The following is a 21,319-nucleotide window of genomic DNA, read 5'->3' as shown; positions in this document are numbered from 1 at the left end:
TCCATCGTTAGTCTCTCATACAATTTCTCTATATTTTCTTTATCGTAATTCATAGTGATAATCTTTTAACGTGAGCGAAGTAGATTAATAGATCTGAAAGACAGAAAGAAAACAAACTTGTCACATAGACAAGAGAGAAAAAAAAACTCTGGACTTCCAGAGAAAAAAATCTCGAATGGAAAATTATTAGTTACAACATTATTTTTTTGAAAATTTATACAACTTTTATGTTCTCTAATGTTTTTCTCATGCGTGACCCATTTTAATCAAAATCTACCAAATATTATTTTCTAAAAACTTCCGATCTGTAAATCTAACTTTTTCCTTGCATAAAAAATGTTTCTAAATTGGAAATGAGTCAGCCGACCTGCATAGACTGTGGAATATGCCAAACTGGCCATACAAAATGCGACACGTGCTAATAAAGACAGAGCACGTTACACTTCTATTTCTAGTAACTATACTTGCTGTACTTGCACTCTTCATTATTTAGAATTATACGATCTCGGTGTCCTTCGTTTTTTTATATTTTTTTCACATGACACTTATTTTAAGACAATTATAGAGTATAGTTCCGTAATTCATTTTTAATTTATTTTTTCTTTTTCGTATAAAAATTTGAAAGTTATATTTTTATTTAAAAGAAAAATTTAGGAAAAAATTTATGCAACTATATATAATAAGGGCCGAGCTTGTCTCGTCCGCCAATGTAAAGAATTGAGGGTACGGGGCATGTAATATTGTCCTTAATCCCAGCTTAATTTTCCTACAAAAAGCGATTCTCGTTCATTCATTCAGTTGCAGTTATATCAAACACAAAAGTTTCTTACACCTTTGTGATTTTCACTTTCCTCAGGTAGTGCTTTCATAAACATGCTATCACTGTAGAGAGTACATGTATACAGAAATTGTCTGTAATGTAAGAATGTTTTTGTACTTGTGTTTTCTTTTAATTTTGTTTTGTTCGGATCTTCGATGCTCATGATCTCATCTCACCATGTTTGAAATGTAAATTTGTCGTATCCGGCTAAAACTGTTCTCCATAGAGCGTGACCCTGGCTATGTCGCGTATTTACTAATTGAGTAGATTGTTCAAAATAGTATTGTAGGCACTGTAGCTCATACATGAAATGGATGTACCTGTTTATAAAATGTTGAATATAATAATTTGGAATGGTATTGTTCTTTGCATAAGTATCATTCATATTGGTTAGCAATGATTCATAAATTGTCTTAATTACGTATTTGGAAAGGGTCATTCTCTAACAACTTGAGATTTTAGAGTAACTGGTTTCTTGACGATTTTTTTTTTCGAAGGTTAATTTATGCATCCCTTGTTAATAAGCTTTATTCCATGTCCAGTATTTGCTGATATATGGATTCGGCCAATCCTGGCACAAGTGTGTACCCTTTACACCGGACGAAAACTATTCACCTGGTTTGTGCTTCTCTTATCCCCTGATTTGCTATCGTTTCGTTTGCTTTCGTGTTATGCTTTGTTTTCCATAAAAAAATGTGTGAAGTTGCTTGATATGAATTTTCGAGATCTTGTAGTTGCAATTCAGAAACAGATTGCTTCACTGAAATTGAAGATTATATGTATTTATGCTGCTAAACAATATGTAGGTGAGACATGCTCAAGGGATTCATAATGTAGCAGGAGAAAAGGAGCACAGCGCCTACTCATCTCGAGAATTCTTTGATGCACATCTCACCCCATTAGGCTGGGAGCAGGTAATGTTCATGAAATTAGTTTAGTTTTTGCTTCTTGTAGATTCTCAATTTAATGAAGTAACTACCAGGGAGTGAAGAAAAGCGCGAAAAGGAACTTCCATTTTAATTAGCTTAACTTGTTTTTCGGTACTTGTTACTATTCCAAAATGTTTGTAGTTCAATTCTGTAGTTGTAGACATCTAAATGTGAATGTTTACTTGCTCTGTCAAATGTAAGACAAGTATCTGATATAACATCTAGGCTCTGGCTCAAGTATAGTTCTGTGACTACTGTCATAAATTTGTATGTTGTGTTTTAAGCGATTCTAAGTTTTTAAGAACAGCAGTGTTGCAATTATGAAATGCTGCATTTCACAGGTAAAAAATCTGCACAAGCATGTACGAGCCTCTGGAATCTTTGAGAGTGTCGAATTAGTTGTTGTTTCACCATTGTTAAGGTATCCCTGCTGCCACAGTTCCCCTTTTTTTGCCTTATGTTAAACTTTAGGAAAAAAATTTGCAACAAACTTGTTCGACATAATCTGCTTGTTTCATTCTTTCTCAATAAACTGTGGAAAGTAAGTTAATATTAAATTCGATTTACCTACAATATTTTTTGCAATTATGTTGGTGCTTAAGTTTATCAACATCTACACTATAGAACCTTGCAGACAGCAGTTGGAGCTTTTGGAGGTGAAGGTTGCACAGAGGAGTTCAATTTGCCCCCATTAATGATAGAAAATGCTGGTAATAGTGATCACCCAGCAATCTCAAGTCTGAATTGTCCACCTTTCATAGCCGTAGAGCTCTGCCGCGAACATTTGGTATGTGTTGCATTTAGCCATAGCTCCCTATATCTGAGTTCATTGTTATGTTCCTACAAATTATTTTTTACTCTTTTTCAAGAGGTCAAAGGTGTTCAGTGGTCTTCCCTCTTAAGTTCAAAATCGCGATATACAAATGCAATTCCTGCACTAGTACAAATTATAGTAATAGCAAACATCGTTTCAAATGTACGTTCCTCAACACAGTTCTACCCCAGGTTTCTGCCATTGTTATGAATTAGCGTGTTTTAATTGTCACTTCATCTATCACTCTGGATACCAGATTCCTTACTTTCTTAAGCCTGTTATCTGAAAGCAAATTTGGCACAGTCTAGGATTTCTGTAAATATTGCATTCCATACCTAAAAATTTCACTCTCATTATATGAGCTAGCAAGAAATCGTATGTACCTGCGTTGGCTAAATTTCTAACTGAAACTAGGTTCAAAATATCACAACTGATTGTGCTGCTAAATGGTTACATTCTACTTCAGTTTAGAACTTCTTAACTTCTAGAAATCTACTTTCAAATTGATGAAAGTTCTTTCCTCTTAAATATTATCAGCATTTGGGGTGTACTCATCGCAATAAATAATAATGCAGGGAGTTCATCCATGTGATCAGAGAAGAAGCATCAGCGAGTACAAACCTATGTTTCCTGCAATTGATTTTTCATTGGCAAGTCCCTCTTTCTTCCAAGTTTATTAACTGTCTGATTGTGTATTATGGTTGAAGTACCTGAATCAATTAGGTTCTCGGAGTTGATGACCTATATAACTTTGATTTGTATTCAGATAGAAAATGATGCTGATGTTTTGTGGAAAGCTGACATTAGAGAAAAGAATGAAGATGTTGCTGCCAGGGGAAATAAATTTTTTGATTGGTAAATCACCCTTTAAAAACAAATTCTACCTATGGAGTAAATTAGCAAAGAAGTTTTCGATTGCTTTGCTTGCCTCGAGAGTTTTCTATATGTTATCTGTAGCATCTCAAACCATATAGCCACTTCTAGTAAATTGAATCTATAAACAAACATCGTACTTCCAAGTACTTCTGATGTCGTAACTGATGCTACTCTCTCCTGCATCTCCTATTTTGCTGTCACTGTTTTTAGAGTACTTGCAACAGATCCATAATTTGTAGAGATTTATTTTAGACTTGTTTTGGGGATGATTACAGATATGACATTGACCCTCTAATTAGAATTTTCCTCTAATGTTGTTAAAAGGCTGTGGACAAGAAAAGAGAAAGAGATAGCAGTCGTCACTCACAGTGGACTTCTTGTTCATACTTTGAGACAACATGGAGATGATTGTCATCCTTCCATTAAGAGTGAAATGGGCACATTGTAAGTATTTGATGGATTTGCTTCTGTTTGAATTATATGGTTTATAGCACAAGTCTGAGGATTAGTTTATCAAACTTTAAAAAATATGACCAACAAATAAGGCCTGATCCTTGTAGTATGCTGGATGTTGGCTTGTAAGATCCTTTGATTTTTATTTTTACATTATACAAACCAACATCTAAGGGCACTCTTTGTTTAAGTCCAAACCGAAAATAATACCTAAGCTCTGACAATCCCTTGTTTATCTCATAACTCTTGTTTATCAGAAAAATCATTTTATTCATTTTACTTAGATGGTTGTTACGTGTTATGAATACTCACTGACATGGATTATTATCTATTTGATCTACTCAGCTTAAAAAATTGTGAGCTTCGGTCAGTTGTCATCGTTGATAAAAGGTAAGCGTGTTGTATTAAACTTTCTGTAAAATATTAATCTTGATCATCGCTTTGTTGCCATAACCTTGGTATTTTGCAGCATGATAGGCTCAGATTCTTCAACAACCAACTTTCCTGGCAAAATTCCAAGTGGAACGGATGCACCAAGCGATGCTGCTGCTGCTACTGCAAACGGACAACCTTTTGGAGGATGAAGTGATCACCTTGTTTTGATAATTTTCAAACCACGATATTATATACTCTTTCCATTGATCAAAATTGTAATGCCTCTGGCAGTTCTAGAAAGGCTGTATTACAAGTCTCTCAAGGCAAATGTTTTCAAATTTTATCAGCTTTAATTCTAACTTCATTTATTTGATATGTTTACAATTTGCACATACATGTTATAGCTATGGGCAATGACAACAAACTAGAAAGTGAAGTAAACTCTGAATCTGGATTCTCTGTCTTGCGACATTGCTTGCCATTGCCATTGCTACAGCCAATGCCAATTCGGTCCACGTTGAGATGGCGAATCTCTGACACTCCTCTGTTGCGTTTTCGAGCAGAATGCTATTGTGTTTGTCAGAGATAATTCTGTGAGCAAACAAATTTCTTCTTTCTGTAGTGTCGGAATTCTGGGCTTTACAATATCTTTCATGCAGGGTGAGGAGTTTGAGTTGCTACGACTTTGACTTCCATGGTAGAATATTGACATTCTCTTCTGCAATAACACGATACAAGACGCATCAATTCAATTGCAGAAAATATTATAGGTAATATCAAATTGTAGAATTTTGCAATCATGTTTGAGCAAGAACTGATAATGCTAAGGTTCAACATAAGCCAAACTAAAAAAGGAACTGTGAGTGATTCCAGAAAATGCATACATGGCGGCGTATATTAGATTTTTTAGCCGGAAAATGCATCCAAATTATGCTCTTGGTAAAAATATATCATAGATACGTTATCCAAATAATTGTAACACCACTGTTAGTAAAAACTTAAAACCACTGATATTGTGAATTCGTTACAGACATCCAAATAACTGTAAATTGTAACTCTACTTATAGTAAAAACTTAAAATAACACATATCGAGTAATATATAATGATTAAGAGTTTAAATCTAAAGTCAAAATTCTACCATGGCAAGTCAAAGTCATAAACAAGAGTAGTAGCATATGCTTCACCCTCCATTAAAGATATAGCAAAGAATTTCTACACTAAAAAAAGAAGAAATTTGCTAGCTCTCCTAGACAAACACAATTGCTCTCAAATCATAAGCAATTGAGGGTTTTAAATAAGATTTGGTTTTAATCTTAGGGCTAAATTATAATGAATTGGATAATGTGTGTATTTATAATCAATTTGATTATATAAAACTTGGTGAGCAAGTTAATCAAGTCCTTGTACTTTGCTAATAAGAACATATATTTTTTGAAAAGGTAACGTTGTTAATTAACTATATAGTTGTCAATCTATGGTAAATTAATAACATTGATGGCTTTTCACAAATAACACTTTGTGAAAAAACAATATGATAGTCACCTTAAAAAATATAGCTTCTGTGAAAAACCAATATGATAGTCACCTAAAAAATATAGCTTTATATTCGTGCAATCCATGAAATAATTTATAAATATTTTTATAATATTTTTTATAATTTTTAATTTTCTTTTAAAAAATTCTATGTTTGTAAATTTAGTCTTATAATTTGATTTTAATTATTTTTAATGGTAATATATTCTTAAACATGTCAAGTAATACATAATATATTTTTAAGTTTTTTTATATTTGTTAACTTATTTACAACTATATTTTTGCAAAATATTAATTTCAACAAATTTAAATATCTACTTTTTTGTATAATTTTATATTATATTTTTTAATTTTTTAGCATAAACATTGAAAATATATGTGTAAGTGAAATTTGTCATTAAAAAGTCATTTTAATTTTCGTGTATAAATATGTTACATTTTTTTGTATAAATTAAAAATTAAAATTTGTAATTTGTATAAATATGTTACATTTTTTTTGTTTTCGTGTTAGTGTGATTCTCTACATCTTAATATTTGTTTTGGAATTTATATTTATTTATGTATTATATATCTTCAATTATATTAATATTTTGATATAGTATAATTATATTATTCATTTATCAAGGTCAAAAATATATTATCTCTATTATGTTGGATAAAAAATATTATTCGTTTACGAGATTATTCGTTTACGAAATTATTTGTTTATCGAATATTAATTTATTGTGGTTCTATTATATATATATTTAAACCTCTTTAAAATGATAGGCATGCAAGAAAATTACTAAAACGAATTTATTATTTTATTAAAAAAATATAGTATCTTTATTTTCCAAGAATCGGAGAAAAATATTATTTTATCGAGTATTGATTCTGAGTGCACACTACAATCACCCATAAAAAATGATTCACACAAATATCTCAGTGAATAATTTGACATCTTTTTCCCTACCACCAAGTCTCCATTATCCCCAAACTTTCACTAAAATAAATAATTTAATTTATTCCAATTTATCCATATATACACATAGATAATAATAATACCCCTCCACTCCACTCAAACAAAAAATCAAATTTTTTTTTAAAAAAATGGACAACTATTCATACTCTAGTGTTCAATCATCTCCACGATCAACCACAACCAGTGACGCTACTTGGGATGACGAATCACACCACAACTCTCTCGGAAACTACAAAATCAAGCTTATGGTTAGTTATGGCGGGAAAATCCGGCCACGTCAGCACGACAATCAGCTCACTTACGTCGCCGGCGACACCAAAATCTTCGCCGTCGATCGGAATATCAAGTTCTCTCTCTTTCTCTCTAAGCTATTGAATCTCTCCCAATTGCAATCTAATTCTGTTTCGTTTCGGTATCAATTGCCTGGCGAAGATCTCGATGCGCTGATTTCTGTTACGAATGATGAGGATTTGGAGCATATGATGGTTGAGTATGATCGTGTTTATCGCGCGTCGACGAAGCCTGTTCGTCTCCGGTTGTTTCTGTTTCCGGCGTCTCCGGCGCCGTCGTCGGCGTTTAGCTCGTCGGATTCGAAGTCCGATCGGCAGTGGTTCGTTGACGCCTTGAACTCCGTGCAGAATCAGAATCATAACGATTCTGCTTCGGTTACGCCGCCGTCGTCGGCTACGCCGGACTTTTTGTTCGGTTTCGACAAGGAAGGACACGGTGAAGTACACGGTGAAGAACACGCGCCGCCGTGTAAAGTGGTTGCGTCGGTACAGTCTCCGAAAGCTGAAGATCGGAGATTTATAAATGAATCGGAGATAGAGAAACAAATAGAGAGGATAAATTTGAATACCGGTAATTACGGCGATTTTTACGGTCAAAAGCCACCGGAAAACGTGCAACAACCGCCGGCGAGTTATTATCAGGAGAGGCCGGGAAACGAACAAGTGTATTATATTCCGGCGAATGCGGCCGGAGTTTATCAAACTCAGGTGATGCGACCGGTTACCGGACAAGTCGGTGTTGGTCAAGGCTATTATGGAGGGCAAAGAATGGTGGTACCGGATGTTTACCGGGAGCAGCCGGTTTACAATGTAGTCCCACAACAGCAACAATCATTTCAGCAAAAGAATATTGGTGCCTACACAATGGGACCCATGGGAGAGCCCGGATATGGACAGGTTGGATATGACGCGCAGGGGAGGCAAGTGTATTACACGACGGCGGTGCAGCAGCAGTATCAGGCTGTTGATGGGAGACAAGGCGGTGGAGATATGAATCAGGAGAGTAGATGAGATATATGACATTTTTGAAGCATCTCAATATGTGTGATATTGATTCACTATTTTGAATTTTTGTTTTAAAAAATGTGAGTAAAAACTATTTGTTGTATTTATGTGAAGGATTGTGCATGTGTAGTTGTTTATGTTTTGAATTTAAATTATATATTGTCTATGCAAAATTGAACATTTTTTTAGAGAAATTGTCAAAATTTAAATTATATATCATCTATGTGAAGGATTGTGCATTTTTTTAAAAGAAAAGAATTGTCAAAATTATCCCGCTAGTAAGTACTACTAACTATTAAATAATGATGAAAAATGACAAAAAAACACATTTTTAAGATTATGAAACAAAAATACCACTCTAATACGTATTTTTAAATTGGATAATGTTAATATATATTTTTCAAATGGGTAGCGTGTATAAAAAAAATTTGAAAAATAATTCAAAAAATTAAAATTGTGATATACAATTAATAAATGCGTAACACTACTTCCGTTCAAGCTATACATATCTTAAAAATGCGTGTCTCATTTTCTGATTTTTCACTTTTATTTATTCTTTAATTTTTTTTACGTGATATCCATTTCTCAAATATACATCAGTGATATTCAAATTACAAATATGTATTAGGCTGATATTTTTGATCAAAATTACCAAAATTTTAAAAAATGATATTTTTGTAACAAATTATTTTAAAAAATGCTATTTTTGATTATTACCCAACAATAATCAGTAACAAAAAAGTTTTAAACAAGAGAAATGTCACGCTAAGGGCCTGTTTGGCAATATACTTATAAGGCATTTATGACTTATAAATCCGTAACAACTTATCGACGAGTGTTTGTCGACCCAATTTATAAGCTGAATTTACAACTTATAAGGTGATAAGTTGAAAGTTGGCAGTGACGTACTTTTTTCCAACTTATTTTCATTTTTTTCACTTTTTTCTAAAGTTTTGATTTTAAAATATAAATTTTTAAATATTTTCTAATTTAAGATTCATGAACTAAGATAATTATATTTAATAATTATTTGTTTTAATTCATTTAAGTAAAAAAACTTCTAACTTATAAGTAAATTTATCCAAACACTTATAGAACTTATAAATATTTATCAACTTATCACTTATTTCGCACTTATCTTTAATTTTGTATTAGTATTAAATATAAAAACTTAATTGTATTAAAGTACTCATAAATACGAATCCAAAATAATCACTTATGAATATGTTTGATTAATAGTCTAATATGAACATTACGAAAAGTTAAAACGAGAAATATATTATGTGACGGAGGGAGTACCAAGAAGAGGTAACAAAACAAAAGTGGAGGGGTAGATTCAGCATCCCAAGATGTTTCATGTTGGTTGAGCACCTAATGAGTCACCACTCACCAACCCCTCCACTCACACTCCATTTTTTTCTGACATCCCCCTCGATCCATCATCCATATTCACATATACATACTAATACACACACGGATACACAAAAAAAGAGCTGTAGATTTGGCGATAAAAATAACAATCCTAATAGAGAGGATTGTAAGAAGGATGGCAATGGCTATGGCGCTTCGAAGGCTCTCATCTTCGATCTCTCCTCTTCGTTGTGTGTCTCATCCTCGCCTCTCTTATTACATGGTTCATTTCCCTTGCTTTACATTCATTTTTCATATTCTAATTCATCATATATTTCATTATCATGATTTATGTTTGTTTTTGTTATTGCAGTCTTCTTTGCCTAATCCTGCTGTTGCTGATAAGCAAGATCCTCGCGTCACTGTAATCTTCTCTCTCTCTCTCCCCCCTCCCTCTCTCCCCCTCTCTCTCTCGCTCTCTCTCGCTCTCACTCTCTCTCCCCCCTCTCTCTCCCTCCCTCTCTCCCTCTCTCTCTCTGTTTCTCTCCCTCCCTCTCTCCCCCTCCCTCCCTCTCTCTCCCCCTCCCTCCTCTCGGATATACATAATACAATTCGTATATACGTGTGTGTGTTTTGTTGTTCTCTCTCTCTCTCTCAGTATATGCATATATATGTTGTAATTTATTTTGTGATTGCTGCATTTTTTGAGTTTTGAGATCTAAGATGCTTAATGTTTAGAGACATTGTGTTTGTTTTTGTTAAATGTATGTGTTGGACGAATTGTCGGTATTAGTGGATCAATCAATTGAATGCTCCACTTGAAGAGATCGATCCGGAAATTGCTGATATCATCGAACTCGAAAAGGCTAGGCAATGGAAGGTATCTAATATCCATTCATTTATCTGTTTATTTAACTATTTGATTTACAAATATAATATATTAATAAATGGATAAACGGTAATAGTTCGTAAGTAATTTGATATGCTTTGTAACTTCAAAGTTGCTGCGATTGTTCCGTCTTTCTGTTGTTATTTTGTTTCCGGTAGGCTTTGTAGTGTAATGTTGTACATGATATATAATGCCTTGCTTTAGGGACTTGAGCTAATTCCTTCAGAGAATTTTACGTCATTGTCGGTTATGCAAGCTGTTGGTTCAGTAATGACTAACAAGTACAGTGAAGGCTATCCTGGCGCAAGATACTATGGAGGAAATGAGTAAGTAAATTTACTATAATTCGCTTCTTTTAACATCTATGCATATACTGAATGGAGTTTGGCTTGTAAATGTTAGGTATATTGATATGGCTGAGAGATTGTGTCAGAAGCGTGCTTTAGAAGCTTTTGATCTAGATCCTGCAAAATGGGGAGGTAAAGTCCAATCTTCTATGTCATTGTTACCTGATAATAATTACATAAGCTTTTGAGTACCCATAATGGATGTTTTTCCTTTGTCCGAATATTGATATGTGTAAACCATATTGGAATGATAGTATTTTTATAAACATGGTCATACCATTATTCATTTCACTATCTAATTAGGCATCAAATCTCAAGCATTAGCAATGTTACATCAAGGCTTTATTCCTTTGCTGTCTTTTACATTGTTGTTTTTGCATTACATCTTCTAAGGGTAGCAGCGCTTCTAATAGTGCGAAGAATCTTTTCTTGCAGTCAATGTGCAGTCCTTATCTGGTTCTCCAGCTAACTTTCAAGTTTATACTGCCTTGTTGAAACCCCATGACAGAATCATGGCACTTGATCTTCCTCATGGCGGACATCTTTCACATGGCTATCAGGTGCAATACACAAACCTGTTTATATGCAGATATAGAAGGATCATATAGATGATAAATCACTGGAGAATTTAACTTTTGAATTCATGACCATTTCAATTTACTTTAAATAATGAAGGAAAAACACCGACATCTACAAAAATATTTTCTTTCTCTTTTACATTGAATAAGTAGCAAGTGCATGCACAGTAGCAGCCTTGTGCAAATTTTGAATAGTGAATGCCAGAATAATTCTTGTTTACGGCTTTTTTAAAATACTTTAAAGTTCATCTCCATTGTTATTGATTAATGTAACCTCTTAACACGTTCTCAAGCACACATTATGATAAATTTCAATATCATTTATAAGTTTATGCTTATTAACTTCACCGGGGTATTAAAACCAATGAATCAACTGTCAGCATCAAGGGTGCTCTTCTGGTTAGTATATATTATCTTCCAGTCTCAGTAGAGCTGCTGTCATTAGCTTACAATAATGTTTTGGTGTTTTCATCCTTTTCAATTACCAGACGGACACAAAAAAGATATCTGCTGTCTCCATATTTTTCGAGACAATGCCATACAGATTGGACGAGAGCACTGGTTATATTGACTATGATCAGGTAGCTTATAGTCGTTGATCACAAAGATCTTTTATTTGTATGTGTGTGCAAGCGTGCACGTTTGTGTTAAACTTGCTCTTGCATCCCTGTAGGCAGTAACTTTTCAGTTTCAAGTTATTGATTTAATTCGAACATTGCTTACATATATGAGATTATGACATTATGTTGTCTGCTAGCTAGGAGTGTGAAGATATCTGAGATGAAAATTTTCATGCCCTTGATTTGTCTCTTATTAATAAAGCAACATGTTATGTTGCAAGCTTTTTTAATTACATCATTCCTCCCTCATCCTATAAGTCTCTATTATAATTTTAATTCTTGTAATATAAACAGCTAATGTGACAAGAGATTGAGAAGTGTTATATATTGTTGCCAGTTCTAAAGTGATGGCTGATGCCATTTACTCTGTTCACAATTAGAGACTTCCTCTTAAAGTGATTTGACTATTATAAGTGTAAAGTGCTTGTTAATTCAAGATAGTGGTTAGTATTAAATGTATCTTGTTCAATATAAGAGGCATTTTTTTTTGTTTTTGTGACTTTTGAATTTTGATCCTGAACTAGTTCTTCTCATTTTCTACCGGGTATTAAGCTTCAAGTGACTACACATATTAAGTGTTCCATGCTCTACTTCTATCAGTATCATGCTTTACATCTACCAAACCGGGAGTTTCTTAATTTGTTTGTGTTATTATATGACATTTGGTTGCCAATGTTTTCATTATAATATTATTACGTTTGTTGTGCATTAAAACTTGGTTTGTTACTGCAGTTGGAGAGAAGTGCTGTTCTCTTTAGGCCAAAATTGATTGTTGCTGGTGCAAGTGCTTATGCTCGCCTGTATGATTATGAACGTATCCGCAAGGTACATGTCCATGCTGAACAAATGCTTTTAACTTTTCAGTTTATTTCATCTTTAGTCTATTGGTCTCATGGAACCATGAACCTCGTTTCACTTTGTTGATAGGTTTGTGACAAGCAGAAAGCTGTTTTGCTGGCAGACATGGCACACATCAGTGGCTTGGTTGCTGCTGGTGTTATCCCATCTCCTTTCGAATTTGCGGATGTTGTGACAACTACGACTCATAAGTCCCTGCGCGGGCCACGTGGGGCAATGATCTTCTTTAGGAAGGGGTTAAAAGAGATCAACAAAAAAGGGGAAGAAGTGAGTTGTCCTTGAAAATTAATATATACAGTACATAATGTTTATTGCCATTTTTTGTGATACTTTGTTTGTTTAGTCCGGTTGGCATTCACTTTGTCATTTCCGATTAGTCATGCAGCTCAGATTGAAGTTCTAACATATCAGAACAACTTAATTAACATATGAATCCCCTGCAGGTGATGTATGACTACGAGGATAGAATCAACCAGGCCGTCTTTCCTGGCCTTCAAGGTGGTCCACACAATCAAACTATTACAGCCTTAGCAGTTGCACTGAAGCAGGTTTAATTTTTTTTTTCCGCATGTTTTCTGCTTTTTGGAAGTTTCATGGTCGATGTTTGATTAGATTTATAAAATCCCCACATCATCGTTTTGCATTCTGACTAATTTGTCATATTAGGCTAGAACTCCCGAGTACAGGGCTTACCAAGAACAAGTTTTAAGCAACTGTTCGAGATTCGCAAAGGTACTAAATCTACTTAAACATTTTGCAAGATTCTTCTTATAAATTAAGTTGTGAGCAACTGTTTCATCTGCTATATTTTTACTGTCAATTTCGTTGTACTGCTCACTTGTGAAATACTTTTTAATTCCAGAGTCTGACAGAAAGGGGATATGACATAGTATCTGGTGGAACTGAGAACCATTTGGTATTGGTGAATTTAAGGAACAAGGTAATTTGAAAAAAACTTGTTTAAATTCATTTTGATTCCTTACATACATAATTGTTGATTGTATGGGGTCAGTTTTCACTGAGCAGTTTTCTCACAATATATAGAATGACTTTTGGCGGATTATATTCATCTTACTGGTTGTCTATATATTTTATTTTAAAACTGATGAAATCTTGTAACTTACTGTGATGCTACTAATTCATAAATTTCTTGAAAAATAATTATCTACATGAGGCATTTGCAATTAGGTCTGGGAGTATATAAAGTATGTTTGCTAATAGCTGGTTTGTAGATAAAAGAGAAACATCTGACGCTACCTGATATAGGATTTGTTACCTAATATAAACTATGTAGGGGAATTACTTCTTAATCTATGTGAACTTTTTTCTGCAGGGAATTGATGGGTCTAGAGTGGAAAAGGTTATGGAATCTGTGCACATTGCTGCAAACAAAAACACTGTTCCTGGTGATGTCTCTGCCATGGTTCCCGGTGGCATTCGAATGGGTAAATCCTTTCTTCTTTTTGATCTATTTGCACTGGATGCTGGATTTAAGGTCTATTTATAATTTTGTATGATATGAGTTATTAAGCCTGGTAATTTAGGAACTCCTGCTCTGACATCGAGGGGCTTTGTTGAAGAGGATTTTGTAAAAGTTGCCGAGTTCTTTGATGCTGCAGTGAAGTTAGCCTTGAAGATCAAGGCTGACTCAAAAGGTTCATTACAGTCTCTAAACCTAATAAATGATCTCTCTCTCTCTCTCTCTCTCTCTCTCTCTCTCTCTCTCTCTCTCTCTCTCTCTCTCTCTCTCTCTCTCTCTTATATATATATATATTATAGCTGTTGCATGCCAACTCACGACCTGTACAAACTGTATCAGGAACAAAGTTGAAGGACTTTGTGGCAGCAATGAAAGATGATATTTATAAGTCTGAGATAAATAACATACGTCATAAAGTAGAGGAGTATGCTAAACAGTTTCCTACAATTGGTTTTGAGAAGGAGACAATGAAATACAAACAATGAAGTGAAAGAGTCATTAATCGCAGGTATGCGATATCTAGTGGATTGCTTTTGCGAAGACAATTCAATATGTAATTTGGGTTGCCCGTTAATTATTCCAATGTCATGCACTTCTAATCCCCTGTTCTGCATATTTGTCAAGCAGTGGCTCAGCGTGGGCTTCCATCTCACATCGACAGAGACAAAAAGGAGTTAACAGCTTTATGTCAATTTTGGGAATTTATGGAGCAGAAATGCGAGGGGAAGAGATGGGAGGGGATGTCTTTATTTGGAAGTGTTCAGGTCTTAGCTTGATTGTTGTCCAGCAATATGTAAAACTTTATGAATTAGTGTAGTATCAAGCCAAACACCTATCTCTTATAGTTTTTTTTCTTTATGTAATACCAATATGTTTTGAAGAGAACAAAGCTTAATTTGCACCAGGTGTAATATTTGTTGATCGTACCTTTCCACTTACAAGTAACACGAAATATTAACTTCGACAGAGACAGTTTTATGAATCACAAATCATAAATTTTAGAAGTTGAGTGAAGACCAAAGATCTCAGATTTATATTTTTCTAAAGCTCGTTAAATGCAGGTATTTGACTTTTGAACACGAGTGTAAGATGTGTCCTATGCAGCCATGCTCTAAAAATCCCCGATTTTTAAAAAAATCCCCGATTAATCCTTAAAAAATATTTGGCCGATCTATTTTTTGAAATCCGATTAATATTTATAAATTATTTTTTAATTATATATTTCATAATAAATAAGGTAAATATATTAAATATTATTAAAATATTTAAATATATCCGATTTTTGTTCCGATTAATCCCTCCGATTAATCCCCGATTTGCCGATTAATCCCTAATCGGTACCTAAACCGATTAATACCGATTATCGATTTTTACAACCATCATGAGCTTGTAAAAATCGGCAATGAGTAATAATTGGTTTAGGTATCGATTAGGGATTAATATGTAAATCGGGGATTAATCAGATGGATTAATCGGAACAAAAATTGGATATATTTAAATATTTTAATAATATTTAATATATTTATCTTATTTATTATAAAAAGTATAATTCAAAAATAATTTATAAATATTAATCGGATTTCAAAAATTAAATCGATTAATTTGTAAGGATTAATCGGGGATTAATTGGAGATTTTTGAAAAAAATTGGGGTAAACACTGCACATGAGTGTAATTTGCTTTCTATGTTTTTTTTAACTAGAAATTCAGCAAGTTAGATTCAAAAAATAAATTTTACAAACTTTCAACAAAAACTTATTTTCAAATAAATGAAATTTTCAGATTTTTTTTTGATATATATATATTAAGATTTTTTTTGGGGGAAAATAGATTTATTCAGATTTTTTGCTCCCTTCTCGGTTACTTCTCAGAAAATCAGAAAATGACAGCAATTTCAACTGTCAACAACATTTACCGCTACAGCTGACATGTCAGCATCTTTTGCAGCTGACATGGCAAGACAAAAGGTCTAACAGATCAAAAGAGATAGTTTGATATTCAATCCCAACCAAACACACAACAACAAACAATAGCAGTTAACAAGAACAAGATAGAGTTACACAAAAACATCATTCAAATTGTTGTACAAAATCAATGTCCAAACACAAATAAACTCATCAATCACTTCAATTTTTTCAATCTTGATGGCTTCTTTGCCTTCAGTTCTGGTTGGTAATAACACACTCAAGGTCGAACCAGACTTCAAGAAACACCTCCCCAACACTTCTTCTCTTCCCATACACCTGAAGGTAACATCTTTTCACTTCATTTCTTCACTTAATTGTATGTGTTTATCATTTGTAAGCAAAATTTACGGGGAATACTAATTGAAGTATTTCCCCTTCTCCCGATTTTTAAAAGGGAAGGAAAATAAGTGACGGGTAAGTAAACTAGTTTTACTTTTTCTCGTAATTGTGTTCCCGAGTTCTTGAAAGGAACGAAAGCAAATAAAAATGAATGCAAATTAAACATACTTTCACACCAGTCCATGCTTTACCTCCGAATCACTTACTTCCTTCACTTTTAAAAACTCGGGAGCAGTGTCCCGCTTTAAAATATTACAAAATATATTGCAGAACGTGTTGCCAGACATATAGTACTTCAATTAGTACTCCGATAAAGGTATATATGTATGTTCTGTATATAATTATTTATATTTTTTAATCTTTGTTTAGGGGAGTTATAACAATAAAACAAGCACAACCCAGTTGGTTGAATCTCATGAATCAGTGAGTTTGGACTTTAGAGAGGCTCTTTCTGTAATACAAGATGGTAGTTCTGGTTTCGAGTCAAATGTTTATATCCCAATTTTGCAAGAATGTGTAAAAGATAGATCAGTTTCGGAGACTCAAATGATTCATGCCCATATTATTAAAACCGGGACTTTTGAGGATTTGTATCTCATGACATTTGTAGTTAATGTTTATGGGAAGTGTGGGGAGATGGATTTTGCGCGTAAATTGCTTGATCAGTTGCCTAAGAAAAATGTTGTTACGTGGACCTCGTTGATGTCGGGTTACATACAGAGTTTAGAGCCTATGGTTGCTATTCGGGTTTTTAGTGAAATGTTAGAGGATGGGACTTATCCGACGAATTATACATTAGGGGTTGTTCTTCATGCTTGTACTTTACTGTATTCTGTTAAATTAGGGGAGCAGTTACATGGGTTTATTGTAAAATATCAAGTTGAAGATGACACAAGTATTGGGAATGCACTTTCGTGCTTATACTCTAAATGTGGTAGTTTGGATTCTGCGGTGAAAGCATTTTCAAGAACTGGGGATAAGAATGTGATTTCGTGGACTACGGCTATATCAGCTTGTGGTGATAATGGTGATTCTGTCCAGGGATTGAGTTTGTTTATTGAAATGCTCTATGACGGTGTCGAACCAAATGAATACACGTTTACTAGTGTTCTGAGTTTGTGCTGTGTAATGCAAGCTATGAATGTAGGGTCACAGGTGCATTCATTGAGCATTAAGCTTGGCTATCAATATAATCTACCTGTAATAAATTCTATTATGTATCTGTACCTGAAATGTGGACGGATTATTGAGGCAAAGAAGTTGTTTGAGGGAATGGAGACAATTAGCTTAGTTACATGGAATGCTATGATTGCAGGCCATGCCCAGATGATGGAACAAGCGGATGATAGTCTTTCGGCACACAGCAGTGGAATGGAGGCACTTAACATATTTAGAAAATTGAATCGATCAAATATGAAACCGGATCTGTTTACCTTCTCGAGTGTATTAACGGTATGTAGTGCTTTGGTGGCTTTGGAACAAGGCGAACAGCTTCATGCTCAAACCATTAAAACTGGATATTTGTCTGATGTGGTTGTAGGGACTGCATTGCTCAACATGTACAATAAATGTGGAAGCATTGAGAAAGCATGTAAAGCCTTCATTGAGATGTCTATAAGAACAATGATATCTTGGACTTCTATGATTACAGCTTTCTCTCAGCATGGCCACTCTCAGCAGGCGCTGCAGCTTTTTGAGGACATGAGATTAACTGGTGTCAGGCCAAACAAGATTACCTTCGTAGCTGTTCTATCAGCCTGTAGCCATGCTGGTATGGTCGATGAGGGATTGGCTTACTTTAAGATGATGAAAAATGAATACAAAATCAGGCCTGTGATGGACCATTATGCATGCTTAATTGATATGTATGTGAGGTTAGGTCGGTTAGATGAAGCTTTTGATTTTATTAAACAGATGGAATTCGAACCTAGTGAGTTTATATGGTCAAACCTGATTGCAGGTTGTAGAAGTCATGGGAAATTAGAATTAGGGTTTTACGCTGCCGAACAGCTACTCAATCTTAATCCAAAAGATTGTGAAACCTACGTCTTGTTGTTGAACATGTACCTCAATGCAGGGAGATATCAAGATGTTTCAAGAGTAAGAAAGAGGATGAAAGATGAGAAAGTAGGAAAGTTGAAGGATTGGAGCTGGATTAGCATTAGAGACAAAGTTCATTCATTTAAGCCCGATGACCGACCCTGTCCTCCCGGTGGAGAGGTGGACTTGTTGTTGGGTGATTTACTTGAGAAAGCCAGGACCATTGGATACGAGGCACATGGAAGTTTGGAGGTAACAGACGACGAGGAGGAAGAGAAAACAACTTCCAAGATCATTCATCACAGTGAAAAGTTGGCTGTTGCATATGGTTTGCTAAACGCACCAAATGCAGTGCCAATACGTGTTATCAAGAGTATCAGCATGTGCAGGGATTGTCACAGTTTCATCAAACTCATCTCAGTATTAACCGAAAGGGAAATTATCATCCGTGATAGCAAGCGACTCCACAAATTTGTAAACGGACAATGTTCATGTGGGGATTTTGGCAGTCTAATTTAACACTACCGGCTTTGCTGATCAATCTATACTTCTTTGGTCCATTAACCTCCTTGTCTAATTTTCCGTTAAACGCTCTCTAAAATTTCTCGCCATTTGGCAATGTCGAAGGCTCTAGGCATGTAGAGGTTGGAGCTAATGGGGTTGGAGAAAGTTGTTTGACTTGCTGAGAAAATTTAAGGGGAGTTGTCTCCTAGACTCCTAGTCAGAATGTTGTCCATAATATGGGGGCACAGGCAAAGTTTATATTAGTGAAATAGTGTTGGTGTCTTTCTCAAGCAGAAATAACTAGCTTTAAGGCAGTTGTTTTTATACTGGCATTGTGTCCGGAGTTTGAATTTGGAGAGAAATGCTTGGAGGGAAAAGAAAAGATTTGTGATTATTTATTTTCTCTAACGTGTTCAAAGATTATTAAATAAAAGAAAAGAATAGAAAAAAGGGTTAAATATGAATCAATTTCATTTCAATTTTTTTTTTTCAAAAGTGAAATGATTGGGAGATAAAGATTAATTGCGGTAATAATTATAGAGAGCTGATACATGCACACCCTCATTTATAAGTGCACACCCAATTATGATCAATTTATAACATGAAAGTAGACTCGAGTTAAATATGAATACAATGATATATTGGTCTCAGTATCAAGAAAGGGGGTGCACCTACTAATTTGATGAGATTAAAAAGTCTCGTTGAAAAGACTAAAATACCCCTATTTTTAATATTTATATAAAAATTGTGATTTGTGGGAATCGAACTCAAGTTATTTCATTCACATATACACCTCATACCACTACACCATATTTTGTCACATATGTTTTTTTACATATTTTGTCACATATGTTTTTTTATCATACACATCATATGGAAGTGTGTTAAATGAATATTTTATTTAACTTTAAAGATAGTTACTTGAATTCCAAAAAAATGGATCGTTAATTGAATATTTTAACAGTTAATTTTAAAGAACTTAATTCCAGATATAAAGTTAGGCATAGTACATAAATGAATTATTATCTTATTTATTAATCATTTTTTACTTTGAAAATATATCTTATATATTTTTAACATATTTTTCATTATAAAAAGTAATTAAAATGCACATATATAATTTTTTTTAAAAAATATTGAAAATATAATCTCTTATATGTAAATAATCTATATTATTATTACATATTTAGATAAGTTCGAATTATAATGACTCAATGCATTTTATTTTATTTCAAATTTGAAATCAAAACTTGGCTTATTGTTAAAAAAAATACTCAAAATTTGATTACATTACCCGGCCGAAAAATATTGCCACATTCTACGTTTAGTAAATTTAAATTACAAGCTCGCAGAGAATATCTTATCAATAATGTGAAGTATTTTAATAGCTTATCTTAATATAAATTAATGTATTTGAGGTCTTGATATGATCAAGTCAATTGATATTAAAATTACTAAATTCACTGGTAGCATAATTGTTCTTGGGAGTTGTCCCAGTTTTAAAAATATCGAAATTTGATATAAGATCTCAAGAGATTTGTTAAAATTACGATGATTTATTAAATATATTTATTTTTCATTTTTCACTTGAAAAACTAGCCTTTTAAAAAGAATTCTTTTCAATAAGCAATATTGAGTGATCAAGAAAATATTGTACAAATATTTTGAATTATTTTAATATTTTAAATTATACAAATAAAAATTATATCTTTACTATATTGTAGCATTTAATTCAAGGAAATTTACCAAAATACTATTTTTTATGAAAATATTTGTAAAAATACAGACAAAGGTTGCATATGAGGTTGAACGGGTACATATGAGATTGATCCGTATTTTATAAATATTTTCTGCAACTTGGGTATTTATAAAAAAAATTCTTGATTCAATGCATTTTATACTATTTAAAGGGATATATATATATATATTGTTCAATAATTTAAAAGAATTAACCAGTTCAACCGATATTTATAAAACTTTATCGAATTGAAAAATATTTAATTTTAGGAAAATATTTATCGTAATTAAAGAAACTTAAAAACAGTTTAAATAACGATATAATTACAATTTTTCCTTTGAGTTCTTGAAAAAATAATGAATATCAATAATAAATCTTTAATTTATAATTTAATTTTATGTTACAACCATGATTGGTATTCGATTGCGTAAAAAATAGTTATGGATTGTTTGTCGGTGATAATGTGAATACCATGTATAAGTTATTGCAATTTATTTATTACATGTTTTTAATTTTTGAATAATTATAAATGCATGTTATTTAAGTAATCAGT

At 33.3% G+C, this 21,319-nt stretch overlaps 4 protein-coding genes across 6 annotated transcripts; all 4 read left to right on the top strand.

The window, feature by feature from the left end:
• The first annotated feature begins 708 nt into the window (after positions 1–708).
• Positions 709–4,640, top strand: LOC141710506 (phosphoglycerate mutase-like protein). Of its 2 annotated transcripts, none has more exons than XM_074513072.1 (10): positions 709–856; positions 1,363–1,438; positions 1,627–1,734; positions 2,091–2,170; positions 2,374–2,536; positions 3,139–3,213; positions 3,330–3,418; positions 3,764–3,883; positions 4,238–4,282; positions 4,362–4,640. In XM_074513072.1, exons 2-10 carry the CDS (start codon positions 1,376–1,378, stop codon positions 4,474–4,476), a joined length of 858 nt encoding a protein of 285 aa, XP_074369173.1. In that variant the 5' UTR covers positions 709–856; positions 1,363–1,375; the 3' UTR covers positions 4,477–4,640. The 2 variants fall into 2 exon arrangements, with proteins under 2 accessions (XP_074369173.1, XP_074369174.1); XM_074513073.1 differs by lacking the exon at positions 709–856 and adding an exon at positions 898–919.
• Positions 4,641–6,837: 2,197 nt separating this feature from the next.
• LOC141711387 (uncharacterized) lies at positions 6,838–8,170 on the top strand. Its single transcript, XM_074513810.1, has one exon. It carries the CDS (start codon positions 6,891–6,893, stop codon positions 8,061–8,063), a length of 1,173 nt encoding a protein of 390 aa, XP_074369911.1. The 5' UTR covers positions 6,838–6,890; the 3' UTR covers positions 8,064–8,170.
• A 1,214-nt stretch (positions 8,171–9,384) lies between these two features.
• On the top strand, positions 9,385–15,080 carry LOC141711386 (serine hydroxymethyltransferase, mitochondrial-like). 2 transcript variants are annotated; one of them, XM_074513809.1, is made up of 16 exons: positions 9,385–9,690; positions 9,781–9,831; positions 10,201–10,287; positions 10,501–10,622; positions 10,699–10,775; positions 11,079–11,203; positions 11,710–11,802; positions 12,574–12,666; positions 12,769–12,966; positions 13,143–13,247; positions 13,366–13,431; positions 13,562–13,639; positions 14,033–14,144; positions 14,244–14,354; positions 14,519–14,687; positions 14,804–15,080. In XM_074513809.1, exons 1-15 carry the CDS (start codon positions 9,604–9,606, stop codon positions 14,662–14,664), a joined length of 1,551 nt encoding a protein of 516 aa, XP_074369910.1. In that variant the 5' UTR covers positions 9,385–9,603; the 3' UTR covers positions 14,665–14,687; positions 14,804–15,080. The 2 variants fall into 2 exon arrangements, with proteins under 2 accessions (XP_074369910.1, XP_074369909.1); XM_074513808.1 differs by having other exon boundaries at positions 9,387–9,690; positions 14,807–15,080.
• Positions 15,081–16,177: 1,097 nt separating this feature from the next.
• Positions 16,178–19,507, top strand: LOC141711385 (putative pentatricopeptide repeat-containing protein At5g52630). Its single transcript, XM_074513807.1, has 2 exons — positions 16,178–16,427; positions 16,854–19,507. The coding sequence occupies exons 1-2, from the start codon at positions 16,323–16,325 to the stop codon at positions 19,041–19,043; spliced, it is 2,295 nt and encodes a 764-aa protein (XP_074369908.1). The 5' UTR covers positions 16,178–16,322; the 3' UTR covers positions 19,044–19,507.
• Positions 19,508–21,319: the final 1,812 nt, after the last annotated feature.

This window comes from Apium graveolens, chromosome 3 (genome assembly GCF_009905375.1).
Source record: "Apium graveolens cultivar Ventura chromosome 3, ASM990537v1, whole genome shotgun sequence".
Lineage (NCBI taxonomy): Eukaryota > Viridiplantae > Streptophyta > Magnoliopsida > Apiales > Apiaceae > Apium > Apium graveolens.
Note: the sequence above shows the minus strand (reverse complement) of the source record. Positions and strands in the feature narration are given on the sequence as shown.